The sequence below is a fragment of the Phacochoerus africanus genome, chromosome 15 (assembly GCF_016906955.1).
Source record: "Phacochoerus africanus isolate WHEZ1 chromosome 15, ROS_Pafr_v1, whole genome shotgun sequence".
Lineage (NCBI taxonomy): Eukaryota > Metazoa > Chordata > Mammalia > Artiodactyla > Suidae > Phacochoerus > Phacochoerus africanus.
The window spans coordinates 15,558,301-15,571,730 of NC_062558.1; the positions used below are offsets into that span (position 1 = coordinate 15,558,301).

The 13,430-nt window shown below is 36.4% G+C and overlaps 1 protein-coding gene across 2 annotated transcripts in view; it reads left to right on the forward strand.

Annotated features, from left to right (window-relative positions):
* GLRA3 (glycine receptor alpha 3) overlaps window positions 1-13,430 on the forward strand; it is a 168,530-nt gene that overhangs the window by 81,733 nt on the left and 73,367 nt on the right. For both annotated transcript variants that reach the window (XM_047761724.1, XM_047761725.1), the window contains exon 4: window positions 6,193-6,416. In XM_047761724.1, coding sequence (XP_047617680.1) covers window positions 6,193-6,416 — 224 coding nt within the window. The remainder of the gene's footprint in view (window positions 1-6,192; window positions 6,417-13,430) is intronic.

Here is a 13,430-nt window from a genome sequence, read left to right on the forward strand (position 1 = left end):
ATACTAATCATACAAAAATACATTGGTTACTGCATTTTCTGTTCATCATTTTACAGGTCTTGTTTTATGATGGCACCAATGTTTGCACAGCTTTTTTTTTTTTTTTTTTTTTCATTTTGAATACCAAGCCCAGTTAGATTTTCCTTAGGAAGTCTTCCTGGACCTCTCTACCTTGGCTAACTACCGCTTCTTTGTGTTTCCATGGCTTGCTATGCATATCTCCAAAATAGAGCCTATTATATGAAAAATTAATTACCTCTTCACTGTTGATCTTCTACCATATAGTGAACAACTTGAGAGCAGAGATTGTCTTTCAATATTTTTTCATTGGCACTAAACTAAATTCCAGGTTGGTGACATGTGATATGTATCGAACAACTCTAAATAGCTTTGAGAGTATCATTGATCTTTTCACATTTTCAGTTTGAATACATTCTGTTGTTTTTAGCTAAAATAAATATAATGTATCTCAACTTTTCAATGTACATGTGCTGAAATATATGCTTTGTGCTTGTGTGATGAGGGGTGGGAGGGAGGGCAGGGAGGGAGAGAGGAAGACAGAGACAGAAAAAGAGGAACAGAGAAAGAAAGAGTAGAAATGAAGGAGTGAGAAGGCAGGGAGAAAAGACAGCAGGAAAGGGATGGGGGTAGGCTGCTGGGTTAGAAATTACCTAAAAGCACTATGGAATTTAAAAAGTAACTGACTCTAGGAAAGAGAAGCACTTACATTTCTTTGTTAACATCAGATAATTATTTTTCTCTGCTTTTTTTTTTTTTCTAATTGGTCATTTCAGTTAGCTTCTAGCAATCCCATACTCCCCCCTACAACAAAAAATGAAAGTAATATTCTGTATGTCATTTTAGCCGATACATTGGGTTGTGCTTTCTACTAAATTTGGTCTCCCACTAGGGTACCTATTACAGAGAAATGGCAACATGGCATCTGAGAGAGTGAATCTGGGAACACTTAGATTTAGTGCTCGCAATTTCCCATCAGTGAATCCCCAAATTCCTTATTGAAAAAAAAATCATAAATTACATAAGCCAGAATCTTTGTATTAGTTTATCAACTGTTTGGTTTGCATACAGGGCAGTCATGAGTGGAAGTGCGTCATGCAATCAGTTTATCCTGAAAACTCTGAAACCAGAAGTTCTGGGTCTGATTCTAGCTCTGCCACTTATTAGCTCTGTAATCCCATTGAAGTTACTTAATGTATCTTTGTCACATTCTCCACATCTATGAAGCAAAACACATCTGATAACTATACCTGCTTTGTAGAATTTCTCTGAGGATAGTAAAAGTAATCCATGAAACACCTAGTATAACATCTAGTAAAATGAAAAGTGCACAGCTGTATTTACTATGATGAAAAAGGGCCTTATATATTGAGACACATTTAGTATATATGTCTGTATATTTAAAGAGGGAGGAGGGGAGATTGAGTAAAGACAGAAAATATAAAAATATAGAAATGTTGGAGCGCCTCTTGTGGCTCAGCAGGTTAAGAATCTCACATAGTGTATATGAGGATGTGGGTTCGATCCCTGGCCTTGCTCAGTGGGTTAAGGATGCCACCAGCCGCCATATAGGTCACAGATACGGCTCAGATCTGGTATTGCTGTGACTGTGGGGTAGGCCTGCAGCTGCAGCTCCAATTCAACCCCTAACCCGGGAACTTCCATATGACACATGTGCAGCCCTAAAATGAAAATATATATATATAAATGTTGAAATACAAAAGTGAATAATAAGCTTAACATAATAGTTTTGCAAATTTGCAAAGATATTATTCACCAGATTTCAATATTACAATTATCTGTCCCATATTCTTCTATGGCAAATTCAATTATCTCCAATTCAAATCAAAAATGCCCCTAGTACTTCAAAACTCATTTAGAAGCAGAAAATAAGAGCAAATTTCTATTTAATGTGGCTTCTAGTTTTAAGGGTATAACATTTAATGAGTGTGGTTCTGAGTACTTTAGGTGAATCAATTCATTGCTCACAAGAACCCCATCAGAGGAAATGCTGTTATAATCATCCCTATTTCAAAGATGAGCAAATAAGGCACAGGGAAATTAGAAAGATGTTCATTGGGAGAACTGACGTTTGATCCCAAGAAGACTTACTCCTGAGCCTGGTATTTGCTTAGTAGAACTATTATTTATTTGTACCTCATAATGTAAGAATTTCAAATACTAGGTTAGAAAATCTAGTGTGGTTCTATTTTTTACTATGTGACATACAGATGAAATTTAAACCACATTTTGGTGGATAATTATTTTTAAAACCAAACATGATATGCAATTTACTTGGTAAGCAAAGTATTTTCCTACACAATGAATTTAAAGTAATTAAAATAGCATAATACACTCTTATTCTAAAAATAATAATAAATCTTGACTTTTAAAATGTCAAATTTAGTCTTTCCATATTATGAAATAATGATTATATTCCTATCACTGTGGCGCAATATTAGTAATACACTGATATAACATTTAAAAATAATTATGTAACTTGCAATAACAAAAAATAAAATTAGGATTTCTATAAGGGGTTTGCAAAAATGTGTATTACTTCAAAAGGAGTTTATGGAAAAGAGAATCATGGATGTCTCTCCTAAAATATTATGATTCTATATATATAAATGTCAATTCAGCTGCCTTATAAGACTTACGATTGGATTCAATATGTGTTGATTTTAGAAATGTGAGATATAGGAGTTCCCGTCCTGGCTCAGCAGTTAACGAGTCTGACTAGCATCCATGAGGACGCAGGTTCGATCCCTGGCCTTGATCAGTGGATTAAGGATCTGGCGTTGCAGTGAGCTGTGATGTAGGTTGCAGATGCAGCTTGGATCCTGCGTTGCTGTGGCGTAGGCCGGCAGCTACAGCTCTGCTTAGACCCCTAGCCTGGGAACCTCCACATGCCATGGGTGTGGCCCTAATAAGCAAATAAATAAATAAATAAATAAATAATGTGAGATACAAACATCGATTTCAGTCCTATGATGTATTATCTCATATTTACTGTTGGTTTTTTTTTTTTGTCTTTTTTGCTATTTCTTTGGGCCGCTCCCGCAGCATATGGAGGTTCCCAGGCTAGGGGTCTAATCGGAGCTGTAGCCACCGGCCTACGCCAGAGACACAGCAACTTGGGATCTGAGACGCGTCTGCAACCTACACCACAGCTCACGGCAACGCCGGATCGTTAACCCACTGAGCAAGGGCAGGGACCGAACCCTCATGGTTCATGGTTCCTAGTCGGATTCGTTAACCACTGCGCCACGACGGGAACTCCTTTATTGTCTTTTTTTAAACTCACACATAACTTTTCTACACGTTTATCCTTATAGAAGCATAGCCCAGGTGAACAGGGACTATTCCATTAATAAAACACTTAGTCTTTAAGTAGAGCCAAGGAATGATTGAACTTTTAAACTGCCTTCCTTTAGGAAGTCCATTTGACATTAATATCCATTAGTTTCTGTTTTGTAAAGCTGTTATCTTTTTCGTCCATGGTCTTTTATTGCAAGCAAGTTATTTCAAAATGAGTTGCAAGGACTTCTTTTAGTGTGGTGTTATATTCTTTAAGGGTCCTTTTATACCCTTTTCTCTGCACATTTTCAGGTATGATCAGGGTTCAAAAGTAATTAATATAATCAATTTCTGAGCATAAACAGGACAAATTGGCCATAAGAAGTTGGGCTTAAAAAAGTTCATTTTCAGGAGTTCCCTTGTGGTGCAGTGGGTTAAGAATTCCATCGTGTCACTGCAGTGGCTAGGGTCGCTGCTGTGGTGCGGGTTCAATCTCTGGCCTGGGTGCATGGGTGCAGCCAAAAAAGACAAAAAACAAACCTCCCCACAAGTTCTTTTTAGAAAAGCTGCATTCGGTTGTTTAGTAGGGAAGCTTCCCAGCACAATGTTCATTTTCAGGCAGGTCAAAGCCCAAATTGTGACGACTGAAAATCTAAGTTTCTGGGTTTTCAGGAAATGGTCATTTTTCAATTCTGCTTTGGATTCTGGCCAAAGACCTAAACATGTTAGAAAACAAAGATAGTTCTGGTTATTCACAGAAAGAGCACACTGGCTGCAGAATAACATTTGGCCTTGGTGACATATGACAGTGGATTTTTTTTCCTTGTGTGATTTAGAAATAGAAATGAATGGATACTTAGTGTCTTTTTAGCTCATTCCTGAAGCAAAAAGTGTTCCTGGATGATCTGAGATTGTGTCTATAAAGTTTATCACTAAACCAATGAGATAAGGATGATGAGAGCCAACTAAATTTTATTACAGATGCTGCAGCTTAAAAGTATTTTTAGCCTCACAGTGAAGAGCAGATGCAGAGTGTTCTCAATCAATAAGTTAGTTACAGTATAACAATACTTCATTTTTTTAAAAGATAGCTTAAGAATCAGTCCAAAAGGAATTTTTTTGAGGGGGTGGGGGTGGGACTGCACCTATGGCATAAGGAAGCTCCCAGGCTTGGGGTAGAATCAGAGCTGCAGCCACTGGCCTACGCCACAGCCACAGCTGAGCCACGTCTGCCACCTACACCATAGCTCATGGGCAATGCCAGATTCTTAACGCACTGAGTGAGGCCGGAGATGGCACACACATCCTCATGGATACTAGTCAGGTTCATAACCTCCTGAGCCACAATGGGAACTCCCCAAAAGGAAATTCTTTATTAGTCAGATGCTTTCCCTGGCAGGTATCATCAGAACGTGTCTTGTTTTAGCCCTCCACTAGATGTCAGGCAAAGAGAAACTGACTTTAGTCTGGTCACCACTTCACTTAGGGGTACTTAGGGTGGATGCACAAATTGCAGGGTATCTCGGGACATGAGACCCAGTCACCAGCCACAGAGCTGTGCTCTTGGGGCTCTGAGAGGATGACCCATCCTTGGAAGCTTCTTTATATATCCCCATTTCCAGGTTCTGCAGATCCTTGGGACTAGGGAGATTTCCACATTATCCTGAGCCTTGTGGTAAAAATCTGACATGGCCTTGGCTCCATTGTCACTTTGGAAGATACCTGGGGCAGCTAGCAAGCAGAAAAAAAATATTACTTGGTGTGTAACCCAGTTACAGTTAGAAAACAGAGGTCTTAGTGCACAAATTATAACCAAGGGGATGTATACATTTGTAACATTCACTACAAACTGAATTTGACCTACCTGCAAGATAAGCAATCTGTGGGTCTGATATTATAGAAGCATTCTTTGGAGTTGCTTGGTTACCCTTTGGTATTCAGGCATGAAAAAATAGATGAAAACTGATATTCTATTTCTCTGAATATCTGTAGCCTTGGCTATTTTCCATGGAAATGAAGCTTTATGAAAATGTTCACTTTATGAAGGCTTATAATGAAGTCTGCATGTTTATTTGCTCACTTCAAAAGTCTAAGGGAGAAATTGTATTTATAAAGTCATAGGTAGTGCTTAAATTCATAGACTGTATACAAATTTCACAAATACACATGGCTATCGATCTTTGTCTCTCTATACATTAATCCAGAAATTGTGAGCAAGAATCTGATTAAAATCATTGACTCTTCTTTAAACTTAACTATGAAAAGTCTAACTGGGAAATTTCATAAGTCAAATTTTAAAAGATTACTGGCAATAGTATTCCCTTATTATTCCAAAACTACCTTTTATTTTTACCAAGTCACCAATAATACAGATCTTATGTGTTATATTAAATATGAGAAAATGTGTCTTTATTGTAAAGAAGTATGTATGGTCATTTTCACAAAATAGACAGCTTTCAAGAAAATTACACTAAATGCATTCTGGATGTTAATGGATACCTACTAAAAGATATGGTTCTAGAAAATAAATGCAAAGCAAAATAAAACAAAAATATTTTACTCTGAGTGTCTAATAGCAATCCAATATTTGATTTTGAAAAACCAGGAGAGTAAAATTTGAATGAAATAGCAATATATAAGCATGATAAAATTATGCTCTTCTGTGCCCTTCTCTTTGGAGGCATATAGATCATGAAAAGCATGGGCAAATCTCAGAACAAGAATGACTCTTGGTGGTAATGAGTGAGGATTGAAAGGTATGGGGAGCTCACAGGGTGTCAGTGGCTTTGTGTTATCAGAGAAACCCAAAGACTAATGCATATAATTCTAAACTTTTAAGGCAGACTTTTCCCCCCTTTCTTTCTTTTGTTACAGGATTACAGAGTGAATATCTTTCTCCGTCAGAAATGGAACGATCCCCGTCTTGCATACAGTGAATATCCTGATGACTCTTTAGACCTAGACCCTTCCATGTTGGACTCCATTTGGAAGCCTGATTTGTTCTTTGCCAATGAAAAGGGAGCCAACTTTCACGAAGTTACTACAGACAACAAATTGTTGAGAATTTTCAAGAATGGAAATGTTCTTTATTCAATAAGGTGAGCCATAGGCTTGAATTCCTGACTTCACTGAAACAGGGTAGCATTTTTTTTTTTCAATTTTTAGTGAGTGTTTTAAAATTTTTAATTAAGTGCTTTCATTGTTCCACTTAAGTTCATCTACTAAATCATTTCCAAATATATTTAGTCAACAATAATGCACCAAATTCCAGATCCAGGGAGTTCCCTGGAAGCCTAGCAGTTAAAGGATATGGCATTGTCAAGTTGCTGCACTGGTTCACTCCCCGGCCTGGGAATTTCTGCATGCCAAGTGCACAGCTGGAAAAAAAAAAAATTCCAGAATCACGAATTCTTGAAAATCTACTTTTAAAACAAAGGTCCATGTTCTTACATCAGCCAGGTTGGTGGGTGGTTTAAAAGCAAATTGAATGTAGCTGAATCCCATGTTGTTTTTGTTTTGTTATGTATGCATACTTCTTTTAAATATAGGTGAAGAAACATTTAGGCTTGCTTGTCTGGGACCATTTTTCATGAATTATTTATCAAGTATATGTATTTTTTGATCTTGTTTCTCTGATCATCCTTTAGAAAAAGATCTTATTTACATTTAGTTATTTATTACACATTTCTTAAAAGAAGACCATGTAGCCTTCTAAAGCTAATAGCAAAACATAACAATAATTAATACAACAATATAAACTCTAATAATACTATTTCTTGACAGTTGAACTTTATAATTCATTCAACTTTGGCTGTTCATTAAATATTAAACACATATAAATTCAGTAAATAGCTTCCTATAGGAATATATTTGAAAGTTTGTGTTCCACATGAAAAATATTCTAAAATAAAATAATTATCTTAAATTTTCCATAATTATTTCATCATTTAGTTCAATTAAAAAAAAATTAAGGATCCAGCATTGCTGTGATCTGTGGTATAGGTTGCAGATGCAGCTCAGATCTGGCATTGCTGTGGCTCTGGTGTTAGACTGGTGGCTACAGCTCCAATTCAACCCCTAGTCTGAGAACTTCCATATGTCACAAGAGTGGCCCTAAAGAAAGCAAAAAACAAACAAACAAACAAACAAACAAAACAGAAAATTGGGACCAGAATTCGTGTCATATTTCTTAGAAAGGACAATATACTCTGTTTATAGCAACAGGCAACTGCCTGAAAAATATTCGTATCACCAGTAACATGTTTTAAAGGGATCAAGTTAAACTTAATTTGGGGGCTTTAGACTGGATACTGCTTTCTTAGAGTTTGTCTCTGTTTTCTCTTTTGTTAATTTTTCTTCTCATTGGGGATGGATACATTTGATTTTGAGTTTTCATCTGCCCAGTATCAGGAAGATTTGCCAGATAATAAAAAAGAGAAATAACAGGAATGAAAATTTAATCTTGTAGCTTAGTGATTTTGAAAACTTTTTTCTGCACAGTGGTTTTATAAATAATGCTAACCTCTTTATCCCAACATATTATATGTTTTTCCTATTTTTCTCTTTCATGTGACCAAATTTCCTTTCAATCCATTTATCATTTTCTAAAAATGATAACATGGTTTCATGCTACAGTGACCTGAACTTTCATCAGATTTCTGAAAACTAACTAATATATGTTAATATAAATCTGAATTAATTGCTGCATAAGACATAAAGGAAGATTTCAGGTTTCATCACCAGTTAAGCCCAGTGCTCCCATATGAATTAATAGCTTAATGAATCCCAGGTCTAAGCAAGAGAATTTTGAAGCTTTTGGGAAAATTACTAAAAATCATAAATATCAAAAGATAGTGGGAAGATGGAGCAGATATACGTTTCCATATTTCTTCTGCTAAGTACAACTAAAGACCCTGGATACACTATGTATAACAAACTTGGGGCTTCTGCTGGTAGAGGTAAGAAGATTGACTGACTAAGGACCTTGGAACTCAAGAAGCAACATGGAAGTGAATTCATGGGAGAAATTATTTTTTCATATGTCTCAGACTGGGAAATGAACTGGATTTCCACCTCTAACTGGAAGCACCAAGATAGCACCCACACCCCCTTGCACTGACAGAGCTATGTCAGAGAAAGTCAGTGCAGAGTATTTAAATAAGATCCAGAGTCTCACAAAATAACTTAAAAATGTCTAGGCCTCAACTGAAAGTTATTCGGCATGTAAAGAACCAGAAGTTTATCAACTGAATAAAAAAACACAGTCAGTAGATTCTAACATCAAGATGATGAGGATGCTAGAATTATTGACAACTTTAAAGTGGCTGTGATGGAGTTCCTGGCATGGCTTAGTGGTTAATGATCCCAATTAGTATCCATGAGGACCCGGGTTCAATCCCTGGCCCTGCTCGGTGGGTTAAGGATCTGGCGTTGCCATGAGCTGCGGTGTAGGATGGCGGCTACAGGTCCAATTCGACCCCTAGCCTGGGAACCTCCTTATGCCACGGGTGCAGCCCTTGAAAAAACAAAAATAAAATAAATAAATAAAGTGGCCATGATGAGAATGATGATTCAGTGAGTACTGGGCTTGGAACAAACGAAAAAAATAGAAAGCCTAGGCAATGAAAGAGAAGATATAAAATTTTATAGCTAAAAATATGATTAATTAAAATGAAAACCTAGTGGTTGACTCAGTAGAAAAGTAGAGAGGACAGAATTAAGAATCAGTGAACTGTAAGAATAATAAAAATCACCCACTCTGAACAAGAGAGAAATGCGAGATTGGGGGCCAGGGGAGAGCAGAGCCTCAGGGACAGGTGGCAGTATAACTAAAGATCTAACATTCATGCCATCGGAGTCTCAAATGGAAAGAAAGAATAGGGTATAGAACTACAAAAAATATTAGAGAAGTTAATAGTTGAAATGTTAATAAATTTTGCAAAAGGCATACACCTGTGGATTCAAGATATTTAATAAACCCCAAGATGTTCGTACTAAGTCACTTCAGACTGAGAACTAAATAAAAATCCTGAAAACATCCAGAGAGAAAAAAACGCCTTTTTTCCTTTAAGGGAAAAACAACTTGAAATGATAGCTAATTTCCTGTCAGAAGTTATAAAGGCCAGCAAGAAGTGACACATATTTTTCAAGTGCTGAAAGAAAGGAATTGTCATTCTAGAATCCGTGCCCAGTGCAAATATCCTTTAGGAGTGAAGGGGAAATTTAGACATTCTTGGATGAAGGAAAACTAAGAATTTGTCAAAGTAGACCTCCCCTGAAAGTATAGCAAAAGGAAGTTGTCTAAACAGAAAGGAAACAGTAAAGAAAAAACATCAAACCATCAAGAAGGAAGAAAGGAAATATGAGCAGAAATATGAGCAAATATAATGGACTTTTCTTCTCCTTTTGAGTTTTCTAAATTTTACCTGACAGCTGAAGTAAGAATTATAGCACTGATGTGGGAGAAAATGAACAATGACAAACAAGAAAACACTTTTTTATATAAGCACACTGGCAGGAATTAAAAAGGTGCACCATTTAGTGGAGTCTAATACCCTTTTGTAGGCATATGACTTCATAGCAACTGTTTGAGAAGATGATTTGTTAGAATATATAAAAAGACAAAATACATGTATCCTTCCACTCAACAGTTCTCCTTCTTGGAATTTATATTACTTACGTGTTCATGTGTATTCAAGATATATTTACAAAGATGCCCACTGCACCACTGAAATAGCAACAAAAGACTATATATTCACTAATAAGAACAAGGCAGAACACAATGATAGCCCAATGTCATGAAATCCCCTGCATGAGATAGACCTAAATGTATTCAGAAGAAAAAGCCTCCAAAATATCTTTAAGGTTAAGAGAAATGCTTTATGCTAGTTTTCTTTAAAATGTTATATATTTAAGCATAAAAGTGTATGTAAAAATACACATATATCTAATTTCATACAAAAGTTCAGAAGGATGCCCAGCAATTGGTTAAGAATAACCAACTTTGGAAATGAGCAGTAGAATTTGAGGGGAAATAAAAGTGAACTGTAGATTTCGCTGTATGTAAGTTTATATGGTTTGACTTTTGCAGTAAAAGTTATATGTTACTTATGAATTTAATACATATTTTATTTCTTAATTTTTTTCCCTTTTTTATTACTCAATGAAAAATACATATATTTTATTTTTTATTTTATAATGATTTTATTTTTTCCATTATAGCTGTTTTACAGTGTTCTTTCAATTTTCTATTGTACAGCAAGGTGCCCCAGTTACACATACATGCATACCTTCTTTTTTCTCAAATTATCATGCTCCATCATAAGTGACTAGACATAGTTCCCAGTGCCATACAGCAGGGTTTCATTGCTTATCCATTCCAAAGGCAAGAGTTTGCATCTATTAATCACAAATTCCCAATCCATCCCATTCCCTCCCCCCTCCCCTTGGCAACCACAAGTCTGTTCTCCATGTCCATGATTTTCTTTTCCACGAAAAGGTTCATTTGTGCAGTATATTAGATTCCAGATATAAGTGATATCATATGGTATTTGTCTTTCTCTTTCTGACTTACTTCACTTAGTATGAGAGTCTCTAGTTCCATCCATGTTGCTGCAAATGGCATTATTTTGTTCTTTTTTATGGCTGAGTGTTCCATTGTGTATATATACCAAATCTTCTTAATCCAATCACCTATCAGTGGACATTTGGGTTGATTCCATGTCTTGGCTATTGTGAATAGTGCTGCAGTGAACATGTGGATGCATGTGTCTTTTTCAAGGAAAATTTTGTCCAGATATATTCCCAAGAGTGAGATTGCTGGGTCATATGGTAGTTCTATGTATAGTTTTCTAAGGTACCTCCATACTGTTTTTCATAGTGGTTGTACCAGTTTACATTCCTACCAACAGTGCAGGAGGGTTCCCTTTTCTCCACACCCTCTCCAACATTTGTTAGTTGAGGACTTATTATTAATGATGGCCATTCTGACTGGTGTGAGGTGGTATCTTGTAGTAGTTTGGATGTTCATTTCTCTAATGATCAGTGATTTTGAGCATTTTTCATGTGCTTGTTGGCCATCTGTATATCTTCTTTGGAGAAATGTCTAGATCTTTTGCCTGTCTTTCAATTGGGTTGTTGGCTTTTTTGCTGTTGAGTTGTACAAGTTGTTCGTATGCTTTAGAGATTAAACTCTTGTCTGTTGCATCATTTGAAACTATTTTCTCCCATTCTGTAAGTTGTCTTTTTTTTTTTTTTTTTTATGGTTTCCTTTCTTGTGCAAAAGCTTGTCAGTTTGATTAGGTCCCATTGGTTTATTTTTGCTTTTATTTCTGTTGCCCTGGGAGACTGACCCGAGAAAACATTTGTAAGGTTAATGTCAGAGAATGTTTAGCCTATGTCCTCTTCCAGGAGTTTGATGGTATCTTGTCTTACATTTAAGTCTTTAAGCTAATTTGAGTTTATTGCATGGTGCATGGTGTGAGGGTGTGTTCTAGTTTCATTGATTTATATGTAGCTGTCCAGTTTTCCCAACACGACTTGCTGAAAAGATTGTCTTTTTCCCACTTTATGTTCTTGCCTCCTTTGTCAAAGATTAATAGACCATAGGTGTCTGGGTTTATTTCTGGGTTCCCTATTCTTTTTTTTTTTTTTTTTGTCTTTTCTAGGGCCACACCCATGACATATAGAGGTTCCCAGGCTAGGCGTCCAATCGGAGCTGTAGCCGCCAGCCTACATCACAGTCACAGCAACACAGGATCCGAGCCGCATCTGCAACCCACACCACAGCTCACAGCAATGCAGGATCCTTAACCCACTGAGCGATGCCAGGGATCGAACCTGCAACCTCATGGTTCCTAGTCAGATTCGTTAACCACTGCACCACCAAGGGAACTCCCTGGGTTCTCTATTCTGTTCCATTGGTCTGTATGTCTGTTTTGGTACCAGTACCAACCACACTGTCTTGATTATTGTGGGTTTGTAATTTTGCCTGAAGTCAGGGAGAATTATGCCTCCTGCTTAGTTTTTGTTCCTCAGAATTGTTTTGGCGGTTCTGGGTCTTTTGTGGTTCCTATAAATTTTTGAATTGTTTATTCTTGTTCATGGGTAATTTGATAAGGATTGCATTGAATCTGCAGGTTGCTTTGTGTAGCATGCCCATTTTTACACTATGAATTTTTGCAACCCAGGAGCATGGAATATCTTTTCATTTCTTTGAATCCTCTTTAATTTCCTTGATTAATGTTTTATAGTTCTCAGCATATAAGTCTTTCACCTCTTTGGTCAGATTTAGTCCCCTGTATTTCATTTTTTGGGGTACAGTTTTAAAAGGTAATGTATGAAAAATACATATATTTTAAATGATGGAGTCTCTTCAGGAAGTTCAATCCTTGACTCTTCTGTGATGTGGGTTCACAATGGATATCAGGGGAGCCATGACAGGTGCAAATAAAGCAAGTTTGCTTCTTTTCATGCTAATTTGAAAGTTAACTTTGAGAAAGTTACAGCTTATTTTTAATTATAAGGTACTGTTTCATTTCAGACAGACTTTGGGATGACCTAGGTTGCAAGAATATATCACTAGGTAGTGTGGAAGAATTCAGCAAAATTATAATGTCTAGAATATTTCCCTTGATAGAATTGAAATACAGTGTGTGTATGAGAGAGAGAGAGAGGGAGAATCCTATATGATTATGGCTATACAGTTGTTTTTATCAAGTCTATTGGACTTGGAAAAATAGTGCCATCCATTATGAATTGCCTGAATTTCTTCTAATATTTTGAGAAAAGTTATGGAATAATTCAGAATTGCATCTTTTGTCTTTCAGTATGAGTTCAGATGAAACAGATGATGTCTCTCGGCTCCTGGTTTTTGTTTTGCTCTATCCTGCTCACATGATCAAAGGCTAAACTTATTTTTTGTGAGTTGTTTTTGGAAATCTCATAGGACTTTGAAATTTTCAAATGGCAAGCAGTTCCTTTGTTAACAAAAGTTGTGCTAGAAAAAAAAAAATTCTTGTTCAACTTACAAATGGAGCATCTGTGATGTTTCATGAAAGATCTGCTTTCCTGCTTGTTTAAAGAAAGAAGCAGAATGTCCTAGCAAACCCGAC